Below are 22,671 nucleotides of genomic sequence, written 5' to 3'. Positions count from 1 at the left end.
TGGAAGCTTTTTTGCCACATGACTGTAGATTTTATTAATGTTTACCAAAACAGACATTAACATGCAAAAGCAATATGGTAGCATCTACCTTTAAGCGTACCTATAATATGATACATTATTGCTTCATATGCCAAATGAGTAAAATCAGCTGACACGGTGGTGTGGAGCTATTGGAGAATTCTAACTTTGGGGGGGTTTTTTATGTTTCAGTTGTAAAAATCCCAAAATTAATTACAGCCAGCGCAAATGCTTTTAAGCTGGGCATTTTGCCATTACAGTAAAAAACAAAAAACAAACTGAGTGGATTCACCGAACTTCTATACTATAATAAATTTCCCCTTGAAGTTGCAGCACGGTTATGGGAATGCTGCCATAATATTTGACATTCCCACCAACACCCTGAAGGTGGACCCAGGCTGGTCCTGATTAACCACCGTGGGAGTTTCAGTCGTGGCCGCTCATAGCTGGCTAACCCTCAACACTGTTCTTGGCCACACAAACACTGGAAAGCACGGCACGCATTAACAACAAAGTCTAAACACTACAGAGCAGAACTAGCCATTATAATAACTCTAAATTAATGATTTGGACTTACACATTTTCTACTTGCTAAAGGAAAATGACTGTACTGTAGCCTACACATCCAGCTTTCAGCTGTATTTACTAAGACGTGGGCATCACTTTACAAAATTTCCTGCATTTATATAGCATTTTTACATTTTGTTAGTAGATTATTATTGCTTTTAGTAAATACTACTTCTATCTGCTGTAGAAACAGCAGTACAGCGTCTACAGTTTGGGTACCTAATGCAACGCTGGGGTTAACGGGTGGCTTGTTGTGTCTGCACTGTGGTATAATTTCTTCCAAGGTTAGTTCTACTCAGTGTAAACACAGACATAGTTGTTGAACCACAGTAGATGTTTTCACTTCAAGCCTTCAGGTGCAACTTGAACCTTGCAGCAGCAGCTCGCTGCCACGCTGGTCACATTTTCAAAACAAATGCTTGCAACAATCCCAAATGCCACTAAAAGGGTTTATGGCACAAATGGCTGGTTCCACGGGCTCCTCGCAGACTGCAGTAAAAGAGGTAAATATAGAAACAACTGGTAGGCCAAAAATAAGGCTTTAAAGAGTGAAGCTGTGGTGGGAAAGGGTGATTTGATTAAATGACTGTGCCCTGTTCTTGTTGTTTTCTTTGGTTGGGAATAGAGCAACAACGCTGCGAGAGAGACAAAGAGATAGTTTTGAGACAGGCAGCCGCAGAGCTACAGTCACCTCTTCTGCCAGGGTGGTTAGCGGTTGGACGGCTGTGTCCTGTCTGACCTGTGTGAGGTGGAGATGTGATAATACAAACCTGAAGTTAGAGGTCTGAAGGGAGGATTTATAGGGTTGTTTATATGCTCTATTTGAGTCGACCACAGACGTCTGCTGCTTCCTCTGCTTTTGATATGCATTTTGGAGAGGTGCGTAAGAAGACAGAGGAAGTGACGGGTGCAGAAGACGCACACACACCCAGACAGAAAAGCAGGCATACAAAAACTTACACACTCACACGCACAAACAAAATCCAGCAAGAACCAGTACTGCAACCCTCATAACCTTTTTTGTGGTGGCTTGTGTGGTTTGGAAAACTTCAGGGTGTGTTGCAGTCCAACGGCAGTATGAGTGTCAGAAGATGGTGTCCTCTCTCCTCACACAGCCTTTCTATTAGCACTGTATCTGAATACGCGGAGTTCACTGCAACTGTAGTAATAGATTCACTGGCCACTTCACTTTGCAACACCTGTTCAGCCAATCACACGGCAGCAACTCAGTGGATTTAGGCATGTAGACATGGTCAAGACGAACTGTTGGTGCCAGATGGGCTGGTCTGAGTGATTTATATCCTGCTGATCTGCTGGGATTTCCCCACATGATCATCTCTAAAGTTTACAGAGATTGGTAAGCAGAGGAGAAAATATCCAGTGAGGGTCAGGTCTATGGGTGAAAATGCATTTTTGATGTCAGAGGAGAATGGCTACTTGTTAGAGCCAAGCACAAGATCATCTGTGAATGCACAGCACATCAAATCTGAAGCAATTGTGTGATGCTATCATGCCATTATGGACCAAAATCTCTGAGGAATGTTTCCATCTCCTTCTAGAATATGCTCCCTGAAGAATTAAGGCAGTTCTGAAGGTAAAAGTGGGTTAAACCCAGTACTAGTAAGGTGTACCTAATGAAATGGCCAGTAAGTGTAGATGTACTTCATATTATTGCAACAATGTGTAACATAAAATGGGAAATGAATTTCCTGAGAGTAAGAATCTCTTTTGTGAGAGTGTCCTGGACCAAGATAAGCACAAAAGTCCTTCAACTGAATTTGTGTGTCAAAATTTCAGACAATTTTTTCTCCACATTTAGTTTTTATTTAAAATTTTGTCACCCATAAATAGTCACCTCTGTTGCAAATAATTTAGACCTGAGATGTTGCACTTAAAGAAAAAGAAGTATAACAGTAAATCAGCTACAAACTTCACTTCTGAAGGCAAAGGAGGGTCCAACTCTGCACCAGTAGAGCTTGTTAGTTTTTGGTTGTCCTTGACTTGCCAGTCACTTTGTTTTGTAAAGTGAGGAAAGCCGTGGAAATGTAAATGCCACCATGCCTCAGTTCAGATTTGAGAAAACGTCTCATTTTTTCCCAGGCAGGCCCTGCCCACAGCAATCAAGAGTTATGTAACTGCTTATCTCCCACAGCCAGGTCTAGACTGACTCGCTTACACCCATTCTAAAACAGGTTTGCTACTTCTTGAGGAAATTGACACCATCTATGAAATGATTCTTGGCATTATTTCATGCCAGGCTGACCCATTTGAGGATATTAGTACACAGAGTACATTCAGAGCGAGACTCTCACATGGAGAATTTTCAAACACTGATATCTCTGCCTGTGACTTTGCACACAATGTCAGACTTCCTGCCTCAGAAAGTTTGGTCCAAGCTAAGGAATTGCATTGTAAATGGATGGGATGAATTATAATGGTTTTTGTCCTGCATGAAACCAGGAAATTCCCAAGATGGGTAGGATTGTAATAAGATCTCTTACTCACTATCTCTCCTGCTCTCTCTCTCTCTGACCCCTCAATGCCCCCCTCAGAACATTTGAACATACTGGTTTAATTGCACTGATCTTCTAGTAGGAGAAAGAATGGAAGCAAAGAATATTTTTGAAGTGTAAATGGCATAAAACAAATATTCTAAATGAATGTATGAAGCTTTTGGCTGAAAAAAAATTAAAAACAATCAAAACCAAAATGAGGGGACGTTTAAGCAGACTGAAGAGTGTATGGAGGCCATCAACGGCGATAAATACAACAATAAAACATGACATCTGATAACAAAATCTAACATACAGCTTGTAAGAGCCTAATTCACCTCATCTGGGGTTGTTCTGTGCAGCTGCTTCTTAACCTCAAAAAACCATAAAAGCTGCTTTGTACCATGCTCTCGGGCCTTCATGCACGCTTGTAGTATAATATCAACATGTCTGTTTCATTCCACAATAACACACTGGACACTGGGGAAACAGTGACTACTAAAGGGAAAAGATTTATGACGACAGATCTAAAAATATAATTCAGTTTGTTTTAAAAGGCAGGTTAGTTTAACATCAGGGTAAACGGCTCCTGTTGTACAATGATTCATATTTTTTAACCAATCCAAAGCATATTGAAAAGGAGCTTTCTGCACAATAACTGCAAACGATGAGACGACGACTCGACACTGACAAAGAGAAAAAAAAGCACTTCTCACATTTCTCTGACCTACTTAATGCCTCCATACATTCCTTCAGCCACATTACATAACGTGTGGAGTGACTCAGAGGGGCCCAGAGGACACACCCGTGGCTCAGATAGTTCTTCTGCTGAATTAGATTTCATCAGCTGTAATAAAAGTACATCACTCTATACTGACTCATGCACATTATACAGGCCTGTTTACCAAACATTAGGGAAATGATTCATATCATTTCTCTCTAGTTTTTCCTTTTCAATTTTCAAAAGGAAAACTTTCTGAGACTTTTACGGAACATCTTTTTTTGCTTCAAAAAAATTACATAGAAAGATGTGGGTTAAGTCTATATACGGCTACACAATTTCTATTATTGCTATTTTTATTATTCAAAGAGCACATTAAATAGGTATCATTCGAAATCTTTAAACGTAGCTAACAGTCTGTAGGGGTCTGTATTTGAAGGTCGATGTTTCTGTAAATGTGTAATTAGCACTACTTGTTTAAACTCAGTCATGGATTTTCATTCTTTGTTGGATTTTTAGAATATAATCATGACACGTCTATAAAAGCTGGAAAATAACATCAAATTTCCTACATTTACTAAACATGGGCGAAAACTGAAGTTTGTTTATAGGATAAGACTATAAAAACTTTAAAAATGAGCGAATGGGCCCAATTACCCATCACCAAGTGTAAGGTTTATGGAGCATCTGAATTAACAGTATTGGCAATTACCAGTTTTTCTATGAGGCGTCCAATGTGTTGCCTCAAATTTGGATATGACAAGGTACATTCAGTTTGCTTTCCTTATAACATTACTGGTATTTACATTTCTAAAATATTTAACTTCTAAGATTTTTCTTTTTACGACAGGTGGTTAATACATTTGTTAAACACCGTAGATGTTTAAGATTTTAGTAGGACAGAAGTAAAAAATGCATAGTGCTTTAGTGACTGTTGTGTATAGTGCATATATTTTTTAATAATCAAAAATACTTCTAAAACAACCTCCGCTCACTAATGTGCTTAAGAAATATACTATAGCATATGATCAAAAACACGATCTGTGTGCTTTACACCATGGTCAAATCTGACACTGCATGTTTTTTCCTAAATGCGACTACTGTTTTCAGCCATTTATTCATGCGATCTGTTACATGAACCCATTTAATCATTAAAACTTCAAAGTTATGTAATTGAGTTTAATCTGTATGAAAGAAGAGTCCAAATATGTGTGAATTTGGATAAGCCCTGTACTCAAAAGCTGAACTCACGAGGCGAGTCCCTCTTATCGTTTGCACCAACTGTTGCCTGGGAGGAAGATAGAGAAAGCTAAATGTGCCCATCTAAGCAGCTACACAATGTTCCTGGTGTACATTTTAAATAACCAATTTAAAGGTAAAGACTTCAGAATTCACAAAGTTCCATTTTGCAACAGCTGAAGTGGGAGTGTCGTGTTCTAAAAATAATCAGTACACGGTGTAATTGGCAGGAGGATCGTTTATTGACATACGCAACTTGAGTGCAACCATCCTGTTAACAAATCCATCAATTCTCTTTGGAGTGTACTCCGTATCAAAGCAATAAATACGATCGATATAAAATCATGCCAGCATCATATGCTGAAAGGTAAACATTTACAAAATAACAAAAAAAACAAAAAAAAAAAAAAAAAAAAAAACATAGCACTCTGATAAATGAGCTGCCAGGTGGAAACTTAAGGCAAGGCGGTCTTCAGCTTGCAGATTGATTATATGATCCTTTTAGCCAATCAGATGATCTGCAATACAGAAAGCACATAAAATCAGTAACGGAAGTTTACATATAAAAATTTTTTTCTGTTGCTATATATTTAGAGGATTTTAATACTTTTGTTAGAGAGACTTCTGGATGTTATTCAGGATGTCGCCATAGACAAAGTTGAACAGCGCCTCCTTTGACTTGGTTCCATCCAGCTGCACTGTAAGAGGATACACATATTTAATCAGTGTGGTCAGCGTTTATGTGACGAAGCACCACACATGGTTTCAACATTTACATTAATAAAAAACAAAATCAACTTACCAACATCAACAGCTGATGCCTCCATGATGTTCTTATGTTTCAGGTACATGGGCCAGACGTGGCCATCAAAAAGGCCAGGTGGGTCTGGTACCAGGTAGTTTCTTGAGCTGCAGAATGACACAAGACCAGTTAAAAAAGATCAAGCTACAGCTGCCTGCATGGCAAAAACATGTGAAGAACACTAGAGCACTTACCACCTCCTCTTTTTGCATTCTTCATATGGGATGGAAATAAAGTAGCGTTGGTTCAGCACGTCGATCAAAGGTCTGCAACAGGTAGAGAGGAATTGGTGTCATTTGACTTCGAGAACAAGCACTTAACTCACATGTAGCTAAGCACAGATTCTTACTCGTAGGTGTAAAGCAAGAAGCCCTCCACAATAAGGATGTGAGTCTCCTCATCCTCCTTGCGGTCAGACTTTGGCACGATCTCAGAATCCAGGGTGTTATTAACGCCATGAGACTTCTCAAACTTCACCGGGTTCTCCAGCCACGCGTAGATGGTACTCATCATAGCCTCCATGTCCAGAGCAGTGATGACTGAAGAGATGGCAGAGGGGGAGAAGGAAGAAAAAAATAGAAGTGTGCAGAAAGTTGCAAAAAAGAAAACAAGTGAGAAACACATGTTCAAACTCCCAGATTTCATTGCATTGCATGCACGTTAGGAATGAAACAACATTAAGGTTGAGTCATACACACAAAACACAAAAGCACACAGACACCCACACACAAAGCCCTTCATAAAAACCCAGGCTTACCATCGTACTGCTTAAAGCCATCTTCACCAACTTCAATCTGATCTTGGGGCTGAAACATACATTGATGAGATGTACCCAGGTACATTCCACTAATGCTACACTCTGCTATATGGAAGGCTCTGATAGCGTTTTTTTGTTTATTTGTTTGCTTTTTTTTTTTTTAATACACACACTATCTCAAACTGCTACCCAGAGCAGTCTCTTTGGTGAACTACATCCAAAATTCAAAGATACGAAGATATGCATGTGGCTCACCTTGAAGAAGTCATCCTGATGTACCACGCAACAGTTGGGCAGGTTCTTGATCAGTCTGTTGGTGAGGGTGGTTTTCCCTCCATTGGTTACACTACAGGGGAAGAAAGGGAATTAAAATGAATGAAGTGTGGTTGATGTAAAATAGGGCATGGGTTGCAGGATCATTTTAAGGTAATAGGCAGCCATATTTGATCGTTAATCACTCATCTAATGCATTTTAATGTGTAATGTCACGGCTGCCGGGTGCATGGTGTAATCGGCTATATTACATGCTTACAACGTTAGCTATTATTCATAAATTACCACATGGTTAGTTTAATATTTAGAGAACCCAATGAGTGGCAATCGAAATGTTATAACGTTACGGTTCGATCAAAAAGCCATACCGGATGTAATGACCGCCTTCCCCACGTGTGACGGCCTTACAAGGCCTTCAAGGTTGGTTAGCTTAGCTTAGCTTAGCCATTCATCCTCTAGTACTCACCCGCCAATGCCGATGATGTACTTCATGTTTCCGTAAGTAGCCGAGAGGTCAAAACGTCAATAAAACCGGATCAGGAGCACAGTGATCAGACGAGAAGAAAGCTTAAAAAGAGAAGGTTGCAGCAGGAAACGTCAACTACTTGATTCCTCCATGGTACTTGGGTTGATTGAGTAAGGTAAGAGCGGAGGAGACGGGCTGTCACGCGCACACGGTCTTCCACCAAAGAGGACTTCGGTTCTCTGTCGCTTCTACACATACCGGAGAGAGCCACGCGATTGGCTATTTAAACACTTCGAGTTGGCCGGAGGCGTAAGAGCTTATATTCTCAGCCAATCAGAAGCGAAATAGAGGTAGCGTCAACTTCTTTATTTTAAACTTAATTTAACTGTTTCTGGTCTAAAGTATACGATTAAACTGTGCTATTTCATCTTAATTTAATCCGCTGTATTAATGTTTACATGACGTCACAGCTATCGTGAATGTGAGCCGCTAATATTGTGAACTTCGATGGAAAAGGTTCCTACATGAAACTGCTCACAAGCTTGGTGAAGGATTTTTTTTTTTACTCAAATCCCAGTTTTATGGAAATAGACACTGCTGCTAAGTTTTTCGTATCTATTCTTTTAGTGCTTTGAGCTTCACAAAGCAAGTGCCATTTAATTTTAATCACGAGAAGAAACACTATCTCACACCAGGAAAGTCTAGTTAGTTACTACGAGTTATTACAGGACCCAGGAAAGCATAATGTTACTGCCCCTTTTACAGTTTTTTTTACATAAAAAGAATAATACGTTTTATTTCTAGGCCCATTTCAAAGCCCAAAAGCAGCTTAAATTACTACAGCAATTTAAAAACATACGCACAATGAAATGACAATAAAACCAACAATTAAAATAACAAAACACTATTTTGAAATAATTGGTCATGGTAACAATGAGGTGACAGAAGTGATACATTTTTTTTTTTTTTAATTCAGCATAACGCTGAATATACTTTTGATGCATCACATGTGCACTAGTTGTAAAGGGTCAAACTTAGATGAACTTCTGCACAGCACTGTAATATAATATCAGCTACAAGTCATATGAACGCTTACCGCTGAATTCCTGATTTTTCTCATGAGCACCATGGCATAATCAATATCATCGCCTTTAAGATATGATAGACAGAGTCCTAGTGCACACTATGCCACTTCACTGAGTTATAGAAGGTGTAAAATCACCATAAAGACAGAAAGCACTTTACAGAAAGTGCCTCATTGGTAGCATTTCACTTATCTAATCAGTGAAGACAGAGGCTCTTTGACTAACTGGGGCTGACAGATGCGTGACTTTAGGGCAACTGGTGGAAGATGAACTTTCCAATTACTTGCTGCTTTCTTTTACAGATTTTCTTTCATAACCTCGTGGCATTTTGCAGCTTGGTTTAATATATATATATATATATATATATATATATATATATATATATATATATATATATATATATATATATATATATATATATATATATATATATATATATATATATATATATATATATATATATATATATATATATGTATATATATATATATATGATGTGCAATGTGAGTGTGTCTTTACACACTCACATTGCTGTGGTGTTACTTTGGCCAGTCTGCTGCTGACCTTTTTCTGTTCTGTTTTGAAACTTCCCAACCAACTCCATGACACTGCTTCCTGAGGTTGCACCAAAATATTGCCTGTGTTAGGCCTTACAACCTCAACTATGAAGAGCAAGTGGCCAAGTGTGGAATTCAGTTCAGCTTGTAAGACTTATATTTATAGTTTGACAGAGCTATATTCTGGCAGCTTGGAGTCTGAGAGTTTCATGAATTTCTTGAAGAAGAGGAATCAGCAACAAAGCCTTCATATTGTGGTGTAATTGTGTTCTTCAAGGTCAACAGGAGTCAAATAATCAACACCTCCTCTGATACTGAGACTACAGCTGCACCAAAAGTCATAAAAAATTCTCTCTGAGTATTACACAGTATTACTTGACAAAGTATAGATAATTAGAATACTAAAGAACAAATTGTACTTCTAACTGTGTGACTGCTGTGTTACAGTTCTCTCATGTATCAAATACAAAAGCAGGCTATAGTGAACCAAATGTTTATGTTGCTAGGCAAATGTAGCACCATATGAAAATGCTCCTTTAACCTAAAAATTAAGGTAAAATAATAATTGTTAAATTATGCATAAGTTTAGAACCCTAAATATATTTGTTAGTTTTGTATCATTATCATTATATTATTTTATAGTCTATTGTGCTCTGAAAAACAGCTCTACATGAAAAAGAAACTAAGTACATCTTTGCTGCTTCCACAGGAATTAGGTGGACAAGTAGCAGCCAGGTGCTGATAATCAGATGCACTTAATTAACTGATTAGCTGATAAGAAAGTGTGAGCGCCTTTATAGAAACACAAATTCTGGCAGTTTCACAAGTTTTTCACCCCGATGTCCGATCGTGCAATACTCAAAGAAAGAAGGGCTACATCTCACACTCTACAGGCCCTGGGTTTGTATGTGAAATGTTCAAGTTCATGACTAATTTCACTAAAAATACTTGTTTGGCTTGTTTGGATGGGTTGCCAGGAAAAAGCCGCTTCTCTCTAAAAAGAACACGGCAGTAGAGCTGGTAAAGTTGCATGACAATGACCCACAAGATTTCTGGAACAATGTCCTTTCGACATATGAGACCAGAGTGCAGATCTTTGGCCGTAATGCACGGTAGCATATTTGAAAAAAACAAAACAAAAAAAAGCAAGACGGCATATCAGCACAAACACCTCATACCAACTAAACATGGTGGTGGAGTGGTGATGGTTTGGGCTTGTTTTTCACATGGCCTGGGCACCTTCCAGACCACAAACTCATCTGTAGGCCATGAGGCCATCTGTGTGACAACTAAAGGTTGGAAAGAACTGGGTCGTTCAACAGGACTTGAGCTCAAGCACAGCAGTAAATCTACAACAGAATGGCTGAAAACGATGTCCAGACTTCAGCTCGACTGAAATACTGTGGCAAGACTTTAAGAGAGGCATGCATAACTAATGGTAATAAACTTCAATGAAGTGGAGCAGTGTTGTATAGAAGAGTGGGCCATAATTCCTCCATGGTGATGTGAAACGCTGATAAGGTTATACAGAAAACCATTACTTCAAGTTGTTGCTGTTGAAGGTGGTTCTACAAGCGACTGAGGCATGGCGTATATTTAGGTTTTCAGAGTCCTGTAAAATCTCTCTCACATTGTTGTATTGGCAGATTGCTGTATAATGTTGGCTAATTACAATTTACCGTAACCTGACCTGCAAGGCAATTAGCACCTGTATTGGAAACAGGATATTTTTTCCCTAAAACAAAATTGCTATAAAGCCATTACAAAGAACCATGAAGTGGAACTATATTGTATATTCTGCTGTTGGCTCTAACGTGAGAACAAAATGAATGAATCCACCTAACACATGTTTTTGTGAAGAATTACTTGTTATGCAAGGTAGAGTATTAATAGTCCATATTGTAAAGCCAACAAACCAAGCATTTGTGTACTTGGCAGCCTCATATTTGGTCAAATTTTATCCACCGCCTTTGTTTTGTTTCTATTTAGAGGCATTTATACACATGGCTGTAAAACTGCACTCTTTGTGTCTTTCCTTTCCTATAAAACATAGATGCCATAGCTTGCCAAACACGGTGCTCTGCTTTCGGGTCAGTTTCGGGCCCCAGTAACTCAACAGAAAAACAGGTTTTAGATCATTTTATACAAACAAACCAATTTGTATAAAATGACTCACAATAGGACGCCCTATTTCCATTTAACGAGGGATTCATAAAAAGGATGTTTGTGTACAGAGAAAGTAGTTTCACAAAGAAAAGCAGTAAGAAGGTGGCACTCTATGAAGGTCGTTTTCTGTCTAACATTTAATGACTTATATCTGATTGTTGATTCACTGACTGTCTGGGATCTAAAATGATCATTTCCTCCTTTTTCCTTTCTCCTTTTCAATTCCTATGTGAGCAGTTTATGAGATGACTGGGGTTGCTTGTTTTGTCTGCAAAAGTCCTTGTGTTGTGTTACACTGACTCCACCGTGTGGCAAAGCAGAGGAAATTCCTCAAAGGATCAAACACCGGAGAAACAATCAACACCTGTTTTGACACCTGTCTAATGTGGAATCAAGGGGCGGCAGGAGGACGAGGAGTGGGATTAGCTCCTCTTTGCTCACCATCTTTTCCAAGTGGTGGGATTGTGCCTTTCTTAGGACGTACTTCAAGGAATTATTTGCATTAGCTCTCACTGTGGTTGTACAGGGACTGCATGGCTCGTAACAGGCCCCACAGGTTCCCCCGAGGGACACGTTCCTGCCTTTTCCAAATCAGCGAAACACAGGCTCTAATGGAAAATACCAACCTAGCTTGGAAAGCTGTTGAAATTCTGCTGGAGGTGGGAGTTGAAGAGTTATAAGTTTATGTCCGTCAGAAAATTAATCAGATCATTCAAGTTTTATGTGTTTTGCTCTTATGTGTTGACTGTAACATCAAAGGAGGCATTCATGCTAAATCACCCATAAAGTTTTATAGTTGAATGACAGTTTTATATTATCACATTAAAGATATACCTGGAAAAAAAGATAATGGGGAAAAAGCTGGGAGCCGAGGATCAAGGTGATACTGACAACCTTAAAGCTGCTTAAAAGGGAAAAACAATATTTCACATGATGTTTCCTTACTGTTAATGCTGCTGTTTACTCTATCTGTACCAGATTTTAGACAGGACATAGTTAACAGTTTTTATTAGGTGAAGTTTTTGTTATTGAACTTCCCAACATGATCCCAACCATACTCGAGATGCTGACTCACTGTCAAAACAAATATTGCACTGTCTCAAACACAAATGCCTCATACACCTGAAAGATACCAACGAGTGTGTGAATGTACACTGAATTTTCTGCTTTCTTCTCACTGTTCAGACATAATATTTCATTTCAGATTTTCAGAGGTCAAAGCTTTGCTACCCTGCACTCTTCAAGCTTAATTAAATTGCCTTTGAAAATAATTTTCTGCATGTTATTCACACTGAGTTCAGGAAATCAAGGAAATCTATTATCTCGCCTGGCTGTGTGATACAGATAGGCGATCATGTGAAATTAAGGCATGAATGTCATGTTGATAAGAATTTAAAATGATTTGTTTATTTCTTTTTGTATTGTGCTTTAATATAAGCAGATGCTACATATATCCTTGAGCTCCACATTACAGCCACAACATATGACTGTCATCTGGTGGATTTAAAGGTTTTGGTTCTCATTGCTTCCTGAAAAGCCTCCATCTCAACCAAAGAATTGTCAGTTTCTATATAACAGAAACAAAAATATGATGTTTTCAGAGTTTCCTTTTAAACTTAAAAACTATCTACAGTAGATGAAAAGTGTCTGAGAGTCATGTTATTAAAAAACAGGGGAATAAAATCCACCAAAGACCTGACAGGACCTGCTCCATCTACACTGTTCACTGAAGCATCATCAGAAATATTCTCAGTGGAAGGGTGGCAGTCGAGAAGCCATTCTTAAGGAAGGAAACAGAGAGAAAAGGCTGAGGTATGCCAAGTAACATAAAAACTGTTCTAAAAATCAGTGACAAGAAGTCTTATGGAGTGATGAATCCAAATGTAAGGTTTTTGCTTCAAAATCATCATCAGCAGGTATAGAGGAGGTCAGGAGTGAGGTGAGTGCCTACAGCCTCTGTAAAACATGAGAGTTTGTGGCTTCATTTCAGCAACTGCTGTTCTCCACAGAAAAGTGCTGTGAAATTTTAATCCAGCATGAAATACCATTTGGAAAGTTTCTGGCAACAGCATTTGTTTTAGCATCACAATAATCCCAAACACATTCTCAATGCATTGAAAGCTCACCTGGACAGAAAAACACACAGTGGAAAACTATCAGTCATGGATTGACCTCCCCAGAGCCCGAACCTCAACCTTAGTGTGGGATAAATTTGACAGAGAACACAACAAAAGGCAAAACATTCAAAGAAGAGCTTTGAATCTCCTTCAGGAAGCCTGGAGAACTATTCCTGAAGACTATTTAAAGAAGGAAGCTGCCTAAGAAAGTTCAGGCTGTGTCAAAGGATAAAGATGGTCATAATAAATATTGACTGTCATGTTCGTTGGAACTGTACAAACTCAAAAAATCGCTGACTTTATTTAGCAGTTTTCTAGCAAAATATAAAGAAAAGAGTGCTGACTCAAGATTTGTGCATACTTCTTTACTGACAACTGTGCTTACTGTTTATAGAGAGCAGTGGTTACAGTTTTACATCACTGAGAACTGGTGCTAGTTAAGGTCAAGTCTGCACATGTACTTCAGTCTATGGACTTAGTTAAGGGGGGGAAATTATTGTTAAATGTTTCTAAAATTCACTGGATGAGTTAAAAGACTCAAACTATTGTGGGCAGGAACCAGAAGGAGGCAGTAAAGCATTTTAAAGGATAACCAATTGCTGTTATATCCATAGAGAAGACAGTCTTCAGGTAGTTCTGTGAGCAAGATGGACAGTGACCAACAGTTCAATGCAAATATTGTTTTAGCTAGCAACTAACAGTGATTATGAGCCTTTTATATTCATAGGGGGTTAACTCTTCTGTCTGGTAGCTAATTGGCTTACAGGCAACATATCAGATAGGCTAATCATAACAGTGGAAATTGTTTGCTTATATTTTTATTTAACATAAGAGAAGCAAAGGAGTAACTTTAACCCTAAAAATGGTTAGCAGTCGGTGACGAAGCTGGTTTATAAGCCTTTAGAAAGATGTGGGCATGTTGAATAATGTTACTTGCATGTTACTACAAACTGAGCATCACACTAAGAGGCAAGTTACATCAAAGGTTTTGACTGTAACAAAATAACTATCATTTCAGAGCACCGAAGCTTCCCCTGGTCAAGTGAATGCAACACGAGGAAGACAAAAAGGAGTACAAAAATGTTCAAATGTGTACAGACAGACACTTCATAACCAGAAGGAGGCAGCAAAGCAATATAAAGGGCGATAAACTGCAGTGAGCTCCCCAAAGAAGAAGAGCAGGCCTCAGGTAGCTCTGTGAGAAAGATGGACAGTCCCCAGCAGTTAAATGTAAGTATTTTTATTCTAGGCAGCAGTGATTATGAGCCTTTTACCTTCATAGCAGGTTGACTGTTTTCTATTTGGCAGCTAACTAAGTGTCATTCAACTTATCTAGTAAGTGGCTAACAATGAAGCTAGTCATTGGTCATAGGAACTGTTTGTTTGCATTTTTCTTTTTTGACATTGTTTAAGAGATGCAAAGGAGTAAGTTTAATTCTGAAAAAGGCTAACAGTTGCTGACAAACCTGGTCTAAGAGTCATTAAAAGTGATTCAACTGCAATCAGAATTACACATTTTTTTTCTTTGCATTGGACACATTAAATAATACAAATTAAAACTTTATGATTCCACATTGCTGTTTCCAAGTTCTTGCATTTCTACTAAGCTTCCTTGTTGTCGTACCTCCAGCAGACATCTGGGCTAATTATTGACTGCCCTTCTTCATGCATCTGATATTTTCAGATTAATGACTTTATTATCTATTCCAGTTTCACGTGTCTATCCGGAAGGGATCTTCTATTCCTGCTCTGCAAAAATGCAACACTTGCTGTTCTCCAGGAAAATTTCATTGTCCGTTTTGTTCACCTGAAATTTTCAAACCCACAAACCGCCCCAGTCTTAGGATCCACTTGGACAGTCATCGAAGGGAAGCCTTTGAAACTGGAAGTATGTTTCCTAACTTTAAGTTTCAGCAAAAACAATTCATTCCTAATCATGATGTTTACATCTTTTCTGTTTCAGAATACACCTTCCACAGGTGTAGACTCCAGTGCAGAAGTCAGGCGCATTACCACTGTTTGTACTGCAAAGCCACAGTGATAAGAAAGAAAACTTTCCACAGTCATCTGTCATTTTGCCGTGAGCAACAACAAAAGAGGTCCCGGAAGTTATCCAAACTACAGGCTGAATTGACACAAAGAATCCAAAATGACAGAGGGAGCCTTTCATATGACATGGTGAGGGTGTGATGGTGTAGTGTTGCACAGGCTCTACGTTAAAGCAGATATGCATCATCTTTTAACAATGTTCCTAAATATTTAATGTGCATGTCCATAGTTTTATTGAATATTTTGTGTGTGGTCTAGTCGAAAAGCTGTAGCCACTTTAGAAAGAGACTCAGGCACTTCCAATTGGTCAGCTTGTCCAAGCAAAGCAAACCAGCATTTGTTACAAACATCAGGTGCACATCCAAGAAATTTATAAATGGGGCACAACTCCCCTTCTCTAAAGGAAAAAAAGATGGCCCAGAATGAGTGGATGTCTCTGATATTCAACATTCATGATAATTGGGGCTCAGGGGGTTGAGAGAATAGGTTTCAATTTAAGATTTTTATGGACTTTTAATTGTAGTAGAGTACCTTTCTATTTATATTAATAAAATCATGCACTGCCAGCCATATATCAGACAAGCAGCAGTCACCTAATAACAATTACCTTCAACCAGCTGAACCAGCTGCTTCTGTTTCATTGCTAAATTTAAATATGCTAACATCGGTTGAAGGTCCCATTGATTACCACAATCCTTATGGCGAGATGTGAACCCTGCACATATTTAAGCTATTTGCACTCCAAATGTTTTAGCGTGTTCTTTCAACGTTGGTGATGGAACCAGTTCTATCAATTGAGCATCAAACCAACAAAAAGGAAAGTCATCCAAGAGATTTTTAATTGGTTTAAAAAAGTGTATTTTCTTCACAGGAGAGGGATGTGAACGGTAACGGCATAACTATCGTCTCAAACTCAGAGGGCCAAAGCAGCCACGGAGCCAGCGGCAGCCATTCTGTGTCTCACAGTTTCACCAGAAACAAATGTGACACTGGGAGGAAAATGAAGAGGAGTATAGAGATGGACTCCTCTAAATGTCACAAAGGTGTACAGACAGACACTCCAAAACCACAAGACTGCGATGAGTATTACTTTATGACCCTCACGAAAGTGTTTAAGAAGTTGGCTCCTCAGAAAAAGGCAGAGGTCAGGATGAAAATCGAACGTCTCCTTCTCGAAGCTCAATTTACATAGAGAAGGGCACACCTTCTTATATATATACAGATTCTTTTTTTTTTTTTTTTTTTTTTTTTTTTTTTGATTGCACATGAATTACTCAAAGAAGTGGAAGTGATAGGTTTTCTTTTTCATTGTGGACAAAGCCTGGAGTGTTTTGTGTCTTTGTGCCAGGCTACTGCATCTTAAATGCAAACTTACAACATGACAATTATTTCAAACATTTCAGTATTTAATATAAATGTGTGCGAATTAGCAGGATAGTTTAATTCAAACACCTTTTTTTTTTGTAGTTTAACAATAAACAGACTTATTCGTTGAGGACAGGTGGCATGCTTAAGTTATACATTCAGACACTGAGGCACAGTATGAGCAGAGAGACAAAGACAGATGTTCTGTATGAGGATCTTTATTTGTAATAAATAGGATATATATTTCCATAAAAAAAAAAAAATCAACTAGCCAGCTCCTTTGCTAGATTTTGAGTTGATTGTCATGTGCTTCAAACGATGTAAGTACAACATGGTGAGACATCGCAGTAAATGCTTTACGTTCATGTATGAAAGAGGAAATCAGACAGCAACTTTGTTGAATGTTATTTTCCTTCTCCCCAGGTTTTCCTATCTTTTATATTCCTGCTGTCTCTCAGCTATAGTAAAAGTGAAAGGAAAAAAATGTTTAAAAAGTACAGGAATGCTAGTATTTGAGCTCTGAATCCTCATGTCAAATATAAAGAGGGATTTTCTTTTTACTATTCTGTTGGAGTATTTTACAGCTCCACAGTGTAGTGGTTTACATATTGATCCAACAAGTGAAAAAGCTCTACAAAAACTGCTAATACAAATGTGCAGTGCTAGCTGATGTGGTGAGCCCTTGTTAATAAAGAAACAGCTGAAAGTAGTTTTATTCTACTTGAATAATTTCAGTGGTATTAAGAAGTAAAATCTGTAGTAGCTCACATGGAAAGAAATGTATAAGAGTTTAGATTCTTTTTTTTTTTTTTTTTTTTTTTTAAATGTTGTAGCATTAAAGTTTCTTCTGTTCATCATCTTGTGAACCTGTAGATGTTTTGCTGACTGCAGAAGTGCTCTCGTCTACAGTGTTAAACCTCTTGTTGGTTATAATAATAATTTTAAAAAATGTTTAAATGTTATGGCCCACCAAGGATGGGTGGAGATCTACACTCTTTCAGTATCTAACTTGTAGCAGTAGACTCCATGCTTGTGCTGTGGAGGTGGGAAACCAAAGCTGCGTACCCCTGGCTCAGACGGACCACAGTTACTTCGAGGTCTGGTGATGGGATAGCGAACGCTTCCATCGGCCAGCCAGCCGGCATCACAGCTGTCAAGCCCCGTGAATTTCCACGCAGAGTACAGCTGTCCAACTTTGGCAATCTCTGCTCCGTCCTCCTGACACGCATGCTGAGCTTCAGTCAGGTTCATCTTGTGAGAGGACTGAAGGTAGTAGACTCTCCCTTAGAATAAAACACATTTATTTTGACAGTTAGCCGCAGAGACGTGTTTCAGACTGCTATTTAACTGCGATTTATCCCAAATAAATACTAATCTGTATTTGTACTTAGGTCATTTATTCATACAGTGGTTGTATAAATAAATGGGGGCTCAAGAAATGAGTCTTAGCACCTTTAAAGAGGGAGATAATGGGAATCTGCACCAATGTGCTGTGAGGGTGTGAAACTGTTAAGTTATGAATCTGCTAATCTTTGTCAGTGTGGGCATCTTGACATGTCACAGTAAGGAAAACACAATTACACATCAGGAAATGTCCGCTCAATATCACTTTAGCTCCTCTGTGGCCTTGTTGACCTCGCACCACCTTATCACCTTCTGCTTCGCCTCACCTTGGAGCAAAGAGGAGAAACAGAAGACATCGTAGTGATTAGGGTAGAGGTGAAGTCTATCGTAGCGACGGACACCCGGGGCGAGGCGGGCTCCCCCGCAGCGCTCCCTGGGCTGCGTGATCGGGTACTGGACTGTCCCATCAGCCAGCCAGCCGGCATTGCACCAGTTCATTCCCTCTTTCCAAGACTGGAAGAGCTGTGTGACGGTGGCCACTGTTGAGTCCTGCTCCTTACAGGCTTGCTGGGCTCCCAGGAAGCTCAGATGGTAACGACCCCGAGGGTGTTGGTAGGGAAACGCCACACCTGGGTGGAGGATTCAATCAGACGTCAGAATACCCAGTATGTGGACTTCAAAGTGTGTCAAGCTTTCATCTATTGTTACTACTTTGCTTGCCAAGTGATACAACCATTGGTTTGTGGGTTTTTTGTTGTTGTTGTTTTTTTAATTCCAGGAAGTAGGTTTGCAATCATCTGCTCTTACTACAAACTACAAAAGAAAACACTTTGATCTGCAACAGTGGGAAATCACAGGCTACTGGGTCAGCTGAACCAAACAGATGAGTGGTTAATTGTGTGGTTTTCTATGGCAACTCAATTTGGAAAGTAAAATGATTATCAGTTGCTTGTAGCTTTTTTGTCTTTTGCTTTTTTATAAATGAATGATTTATTTGCAGATTAAAGGTGTTCCTAAAGGCAGTAAGGTTAAGTTTCTGTTGTAACTAACACAGTAAACTGCATTAAATGTGTTTAAATAACATACAAATTTCCGATGCAAGCCTTTCCAAGCTTTTCACCTTCACTACATGGATCTTAAATGTGAAGCAGTCTGCTTTTATAATGGATATCTAGACCAGCGGTCCCCAACCCCCGGGCCACGGACCGCTACCGGTCCGTAAGTCGTTTGGTAACCAGCCGCAAGAGTTGACCGGAGTTAATGACCGGTCCGTGAAAATATTGTCGGACATAAACTGGTCCGTGGTGGATCTGATCTAGACTCTACATGTCGCAGCTTTCATTCACTGAACCAAACAGGAAATTTGTGTATAGCTGAAGGTGTAAATGGAGCACCTTGTAACTCTAGGTGAACCACTGTGCTTTGGTCCTCCAGTCCATCCACCACAGTACACCGATAGCGACCTGTATCATTCAGCCAGAGTTTATTCAACACAAGTGCAGCATCTCCTGGGAAATCCTGTCGGAGCTGCACACGACCCCTGCCCGACAGACAGTGCATGTTAATAGTTTAAAGACAAACAAGGTCACACAGTCAGCGATCAGGTTATTCAGTTGATCATTTTAACCTGAAATCTCCAAAACTTCGGAATCGAGTGCCGAAAGCCACGATCACGTCAGTCTCCTGTCCCCCAGCGGCAGGCAGCCAGGACCACTTGACCCGGACCTCCCTTGGTAAGCTCGGCACAGGCTCATACCAAAATCTGCATTGTAGGGTCGCATTACCCCCTCTGACGGAAAGCACTGATGGCTCAGCAGAGTCCACGTGGAGTTTCATACCAATAAAATGAACTGCAGAATAAATACAGATTTATATTTTTCATACTGATTTTATATTAAAGGGTTAGGGTCTGAGCAATAATGTGCATACGTTCGTTATTGCCGCTTTCATTGAGGTAGTCACTGTAGAAGAAGCTGTTTTGGGTTGGGGGGTCAGCCGGGGCCCAGTCTGAGAGAACCAGGTGAGCTATGAACAACAGTACAGTCTGGAAGCACCAAATCATCATCAGCAGTGTCTGCACAATCCTCAAACCTGCGAAGAGAAAATATATTAGCTAATTAATCATTAAAGGTCAGGGAGCAGGATGGACAAGATCAGAAATGAGTTCAGCAGAGGGACGGTTCAGACTGAGCAGCTTGGAGACAAAGAGAGGCAAGGCTGAGGTGTTAGGACGTGCAGAGTCGGGATAGTGGATATACTTGACAAAAGATGTTGAATATGGAGCTGACAGGGAGGAGGACAAAAGAAAGACATCAGAGAAGATTTATGGATAGTAAAGGAGGACATGGAGAAGGTTGGTGTGACGGAGGAAGATGCTGGGAATAAAGTGGCATGGATGTGGATGATCTGCCATGGTGACTCCGAATGGAAGCAGACGAAAGAAGAAGAATCATCAAAGCCAGTTTTAAAGTAGTTGTTCAAGAGTTTTTTAATGAAGACTCTGCTTGCTGTATTGTGAACACTGGATGTTGTGATAAAGGAGCAGCAGTAAAGGACAGCAAGATGCAATTTTAGCATATGTGTCAAATGTAATGACCTCACTGTGAATAGTTTGCTGTGTTTATACAGGGAAAAGGCGTTTTTACACTGCGGGACTGTTACTTAATGTGACTTCAGTGTTTAGATTTAACAATAGCCATTAATTCTCGTCACAGTAGTTTTCTCGTGATCCCCCCCACCCCCCACATTCCTTTGCAGGTACGTGGGAACAAGAAATATCTGAGCATCATTGTTCACCTTTATCGCCTCATAGACCTTTAGTGACGTTTTCTAAATGCTACAGCTCTTACCACACTTTACTCAGCTTTGAAACATGGCATAGGCCCACCTGCAATACAGGTGAGAATAAACAAAAAAAAAAAACGACCAGCTAACAAGCAGGTGAAATACAAGAGTCCTAAGAGTTTACCGGTTAAAAAAACACAAAAACAAAACAAACAAACAAACAAAAAACCCTTAATGAACTTTTAAAGCTAACAAACTATCTGACGTACAGTTGTTATAATAATAATTATTATTAGATGGCTTTCTTTCCCACTTACCGCGAAATTGTCTGTTTTCCACCTCGTGTGAAAGGTCTGATGTTGGAGAGCTGGAGGCAAAGTGATCAAAAATATTCCCAGGATATTAATATCGCATTTAGCTCCTTCTCAGTCTCTGTCGATGGTAAAAGCAGGTGCAGCTATATGGAGCCAGTTAATAATGATGAAGAGTGTCCTGACCTTTCTTCTCCCTGAGGAGTGTCGGGTCGTACCGCTGCTCTGACGCTAAAGCTCAGTCATCAAGCTGCTGGAAACATCCCCGTGTGTGTGTCTTTGTGCATGCTTTGAATGGAGGTAGGGCATCTGCGGTTCAAGAAGACCTACAGAAATTACCCCCACCCCCGCAAAGTAAGCGCAGTTACAGTGGTTTATAGCTTTAAAAGAAAGTTAAAGATCATCGTGATTTTGATGGAAATTTAGCTTTTTATGTTATGAATATTATTCTACTATTAGGTAAACTCTTTGTGCAGGCTCTATAAAAGTATTAAAATACACAAAATTATTTTTGTCTTTTTTTTAAGGTCACGACAGTAATACGCTTCAACAGGAACGGCACATGGGATCGCTGAGGGGCTGTTTGTGGAGGAAAACTCTTTGAAAGCAGATACTTGTTATGGAGGGAAGCAGCATTTACTAGAAACACTATGAAACACCGTAATCTTTAAAAAGAACTCCTTTTATGGTGTGGAAAACATAGCCTACAAAGTCACATACAGCAGACACAAACAGTGAAGAAGTATCATGTGTTAGAGATGCTTTGACCTCCACTGCCTTTATTTTACAGAGATGAAAGATGCTGCCAGAGGCCAAACATGCCAGGATTGTGAGCTTATGGACTAACAAGGTGTAATTACTGGTGTAAAGAGCAAGCCGAAGTCTTCTGCAAGAACTGCATTCAAGCGTTTGTGATAACTGGCAACGAGTCTCTCTTGCTGTGGAGGAGTTTGGCACACTCTTTATTACAGAATTGTTTTATTCAAACAAGGGTTTTCAAGCATAAGCGGTGTTTTAAGTATCAGATCAAATTCCAGATTTTGATTAGGCCACTTTCAATTTTTTTTTTTTTTTGTTGGAGTCATTCAGAGATGAACTTGCTGGCGTGTTTTGGAACATCCAAGTGTGCTTAAGGAAAGCACCAAAACACCCCCAGACCATCACACTACCACCACCATGTTTCACTGTTGCTATGAAGTTCTTTTTATGAAATGCTGTTAGTTTTACGCAGATGTAACAGACTCAAAACTTCCAAAAAGTTCAGCTTTGGTCTTGTCAGTTCACAGAATCATTTCCCCAAAGTCATCAAGATGTTTTTTGGCACATGTAAGACGAGCCATTGTGTTCTCTTTAGTCAGCAGTGGTTTTGTCCTTGAACTCCCCCATGGATGCTATTTTTGCCATGTCTCTTTCTTATTGCTGTATCATGTATTCATTTATTACGTAAACAGGCTGTTTAAACTAATTTGGTTGTTAGAAAACAGTTTAAGAGTGATTCCCGTACTTTTGTACTGTGTCACTCACTCAAATTTGACGTCCACAGTGTTTCCACTGTTGG

General features: G+C 39.4%; 3 protein-coding genes across 6 annotated transcripts; 1 reads left to right on the top strand and 2 right to left on the bottom strand.

The window, feature by feature from the left end:
- Positions 1-5,257: 5,257 nt before the first annotated feature.
- On the bottom strand, positions 5,258-7,567 carry mibp2 (muscle-specific beta 1 integrin binding protein 2). 2 transcript variants are annotated; one of them, XM_031728812.2, is made up of 8 exons: positions 7,336-7,565; positions 6,852-6,942; positions 6,597-6,645; positions 6,189-6,378; positions 6,034-6,105; positions 5,840-5,946; positions 5,645-5,735; positions 5,258-5,555 (listed from the first exon to the last, which is right to left on the bottom strand). In XM_031728812.2, exons 1-7 carry the CDS (start codon positions 7,359-7,361, stop codon positions 5,650-5,652), a joined length of 621 nt encoding a protein of 206 aa, XP_031584672.1. In that variant the 5' UTR covers positions 7,362-7,565; the 3' UTR covers positions 5,258-5,555; positions 5,645-5,649. The 2 variants fall into 2 exon arrangements, with proteins under 2 accessions (XP_031584672.1, XP_039464200.1); XM_039608266.1 differs by lacking the exon at positions 6,597-6,645 and having other exon boundaries at positions 7,336-7,567.
- Positions 7,567-17,589, top strand: LOC116311631. Of its 2 annotated transcripts, none has more exons than XM_031728803.2 (5): positions 7,567-7,685; positions 14,279-14,490; positions 14,971-15,148; positions 15,224-15,438; positions 16,181-17,589. In XM_031728803.2, exons 2-5 carry the CDS (start codon positions 14,467-14,469, stop codon positions 16,499-16,501), a joined length of 738 nt encoding a protein of 245 aa, XP_031584663.1. In that variant the 5' UTR covers positions 7,567-7,685; positions 14,279-14,466; the 3' UTR covers positions 16,502-17,589. The 2 variants fall into 2 exon arrangements, with proteins under 2 accessions (XP_031584663.1, XP_039464182.1); XM_039608248.1 differs by lacking the exon at positions 7,567-7,685 and adding an exon at positions 13,783-13,890.
- Positions 17,473-21,447, bottom strand: LOC116311635 (hyaluronan and proteoglycan link protein 3-like). 2 transcript variants are annotated; one of them, XM_031728811.2, is made up of 7 exons: positions 21,300-21,447; positions 21,120-21,169; positions 19,948-20,109; positions 19,646-19,868; positions 19,413-19,558; positions 18,345-18,647; positions 17,473-17,957 (listed from the first exon to the last, which is right to left on the bottom strand). In XM_031728811.2, exons 3-7 carry the CDS (start codon positions 20,081-20,083, stop codon positions 17,662-17,664), a joined length of 1,104 nt encoding a protein of 367 aa, XP_031584671.1. In that variant the 5' UTR covers positions 20,084-20,109; positions 21,120-21,169; positions 21,300-21,447; the 3' UTR covers positions 17,473-17,661. The 2 variants fall into 2 exon arrangements, with proteins under 2 accessions (XP_031584671.1, XP_031584669.1); XM_031728809.2 differs by having other exon boundaries at positions 21,120-21,447.
- Between the last annotated feature and the right edge of the window lie 1,224 nt (positions 21,448-22,671).

Source organism: Oreochromis aureus, linkage group 1 (genome assembly GCF_013358895.1).
Source record: "Oreochromis aureus strain Israel breed Guangdong linkage group 1, ZZ_aureus, whole genome shotgun sequence".
Taxonomy (NCBI): domain Eukaryota; kingdom Metazoa; phylum Chordata; class Actinopteri; order Cichliformes; family Cichlidae; genus Oreochromis; species Oreochromis aureus.
This window is presented reverse-complemented; position numbering and strand designations above follow the sequence as displayed.

Coding starts and splice junctions, on each gene's coding strand:
- LOC116311635 (XM_031728809.2), bottom strand. CDS start 20,083: ATGATGATTTGGTGCTTCCAGACTGTACTGTTGTTCATAGCTCACCTG. Junction 19,869..19,947: donor TGAAAGCGGCAATAACGAAC/GTATGCACATTA, acceptor TTTATTCTGCAG/TTCATTTTATTGGTATGAAA. Junction 19,559..19,645: donor CGAAGTTTTGGAGATTTCAG/GTTAAAATGATC, acceptor TCTGTCGGGCAG/GGGTCGTGTGCAGCTCCGAC.
- LOC116311631 (XM_031728803.2), top strand. CDS start 14,467: ATGGACAGTCCCCAGCAGTTAAAT. Junction 14,491..14,970: donor ACAGTCCCCAGCAGTTAAAT/GTAAGTATTTTT, acceptor TATCTATTCCAG/TTTCACGTGTCTATCCGGAA. Junction 15,149..15,223: donor GGAAGCCTTTGAAACTGGAA/GTATGTTTCCTA, acceptor TTTCTGTTTCAG/AATACACCTTCCACAGGTGT.
- mibp2 (XM_031728812.2), bottom strand. CDS start 7,361: ATGAAGTACATCATCGGCATTGGCGG. Junction 6,646..6,851: donor ATCAGGATGACTTCTTCAAG/GTGAGCCACATG, acceptor TGTATGTTTCAG/CCCCAAGATCAGATTGAAGT. Junction 6,379..6,596: donor TGGCTTTAAGCAGTACGATG/GTAAGCCTGGGT, acceptor CCATCTCTTCAG/TCATCACTGCTCTGGACATG.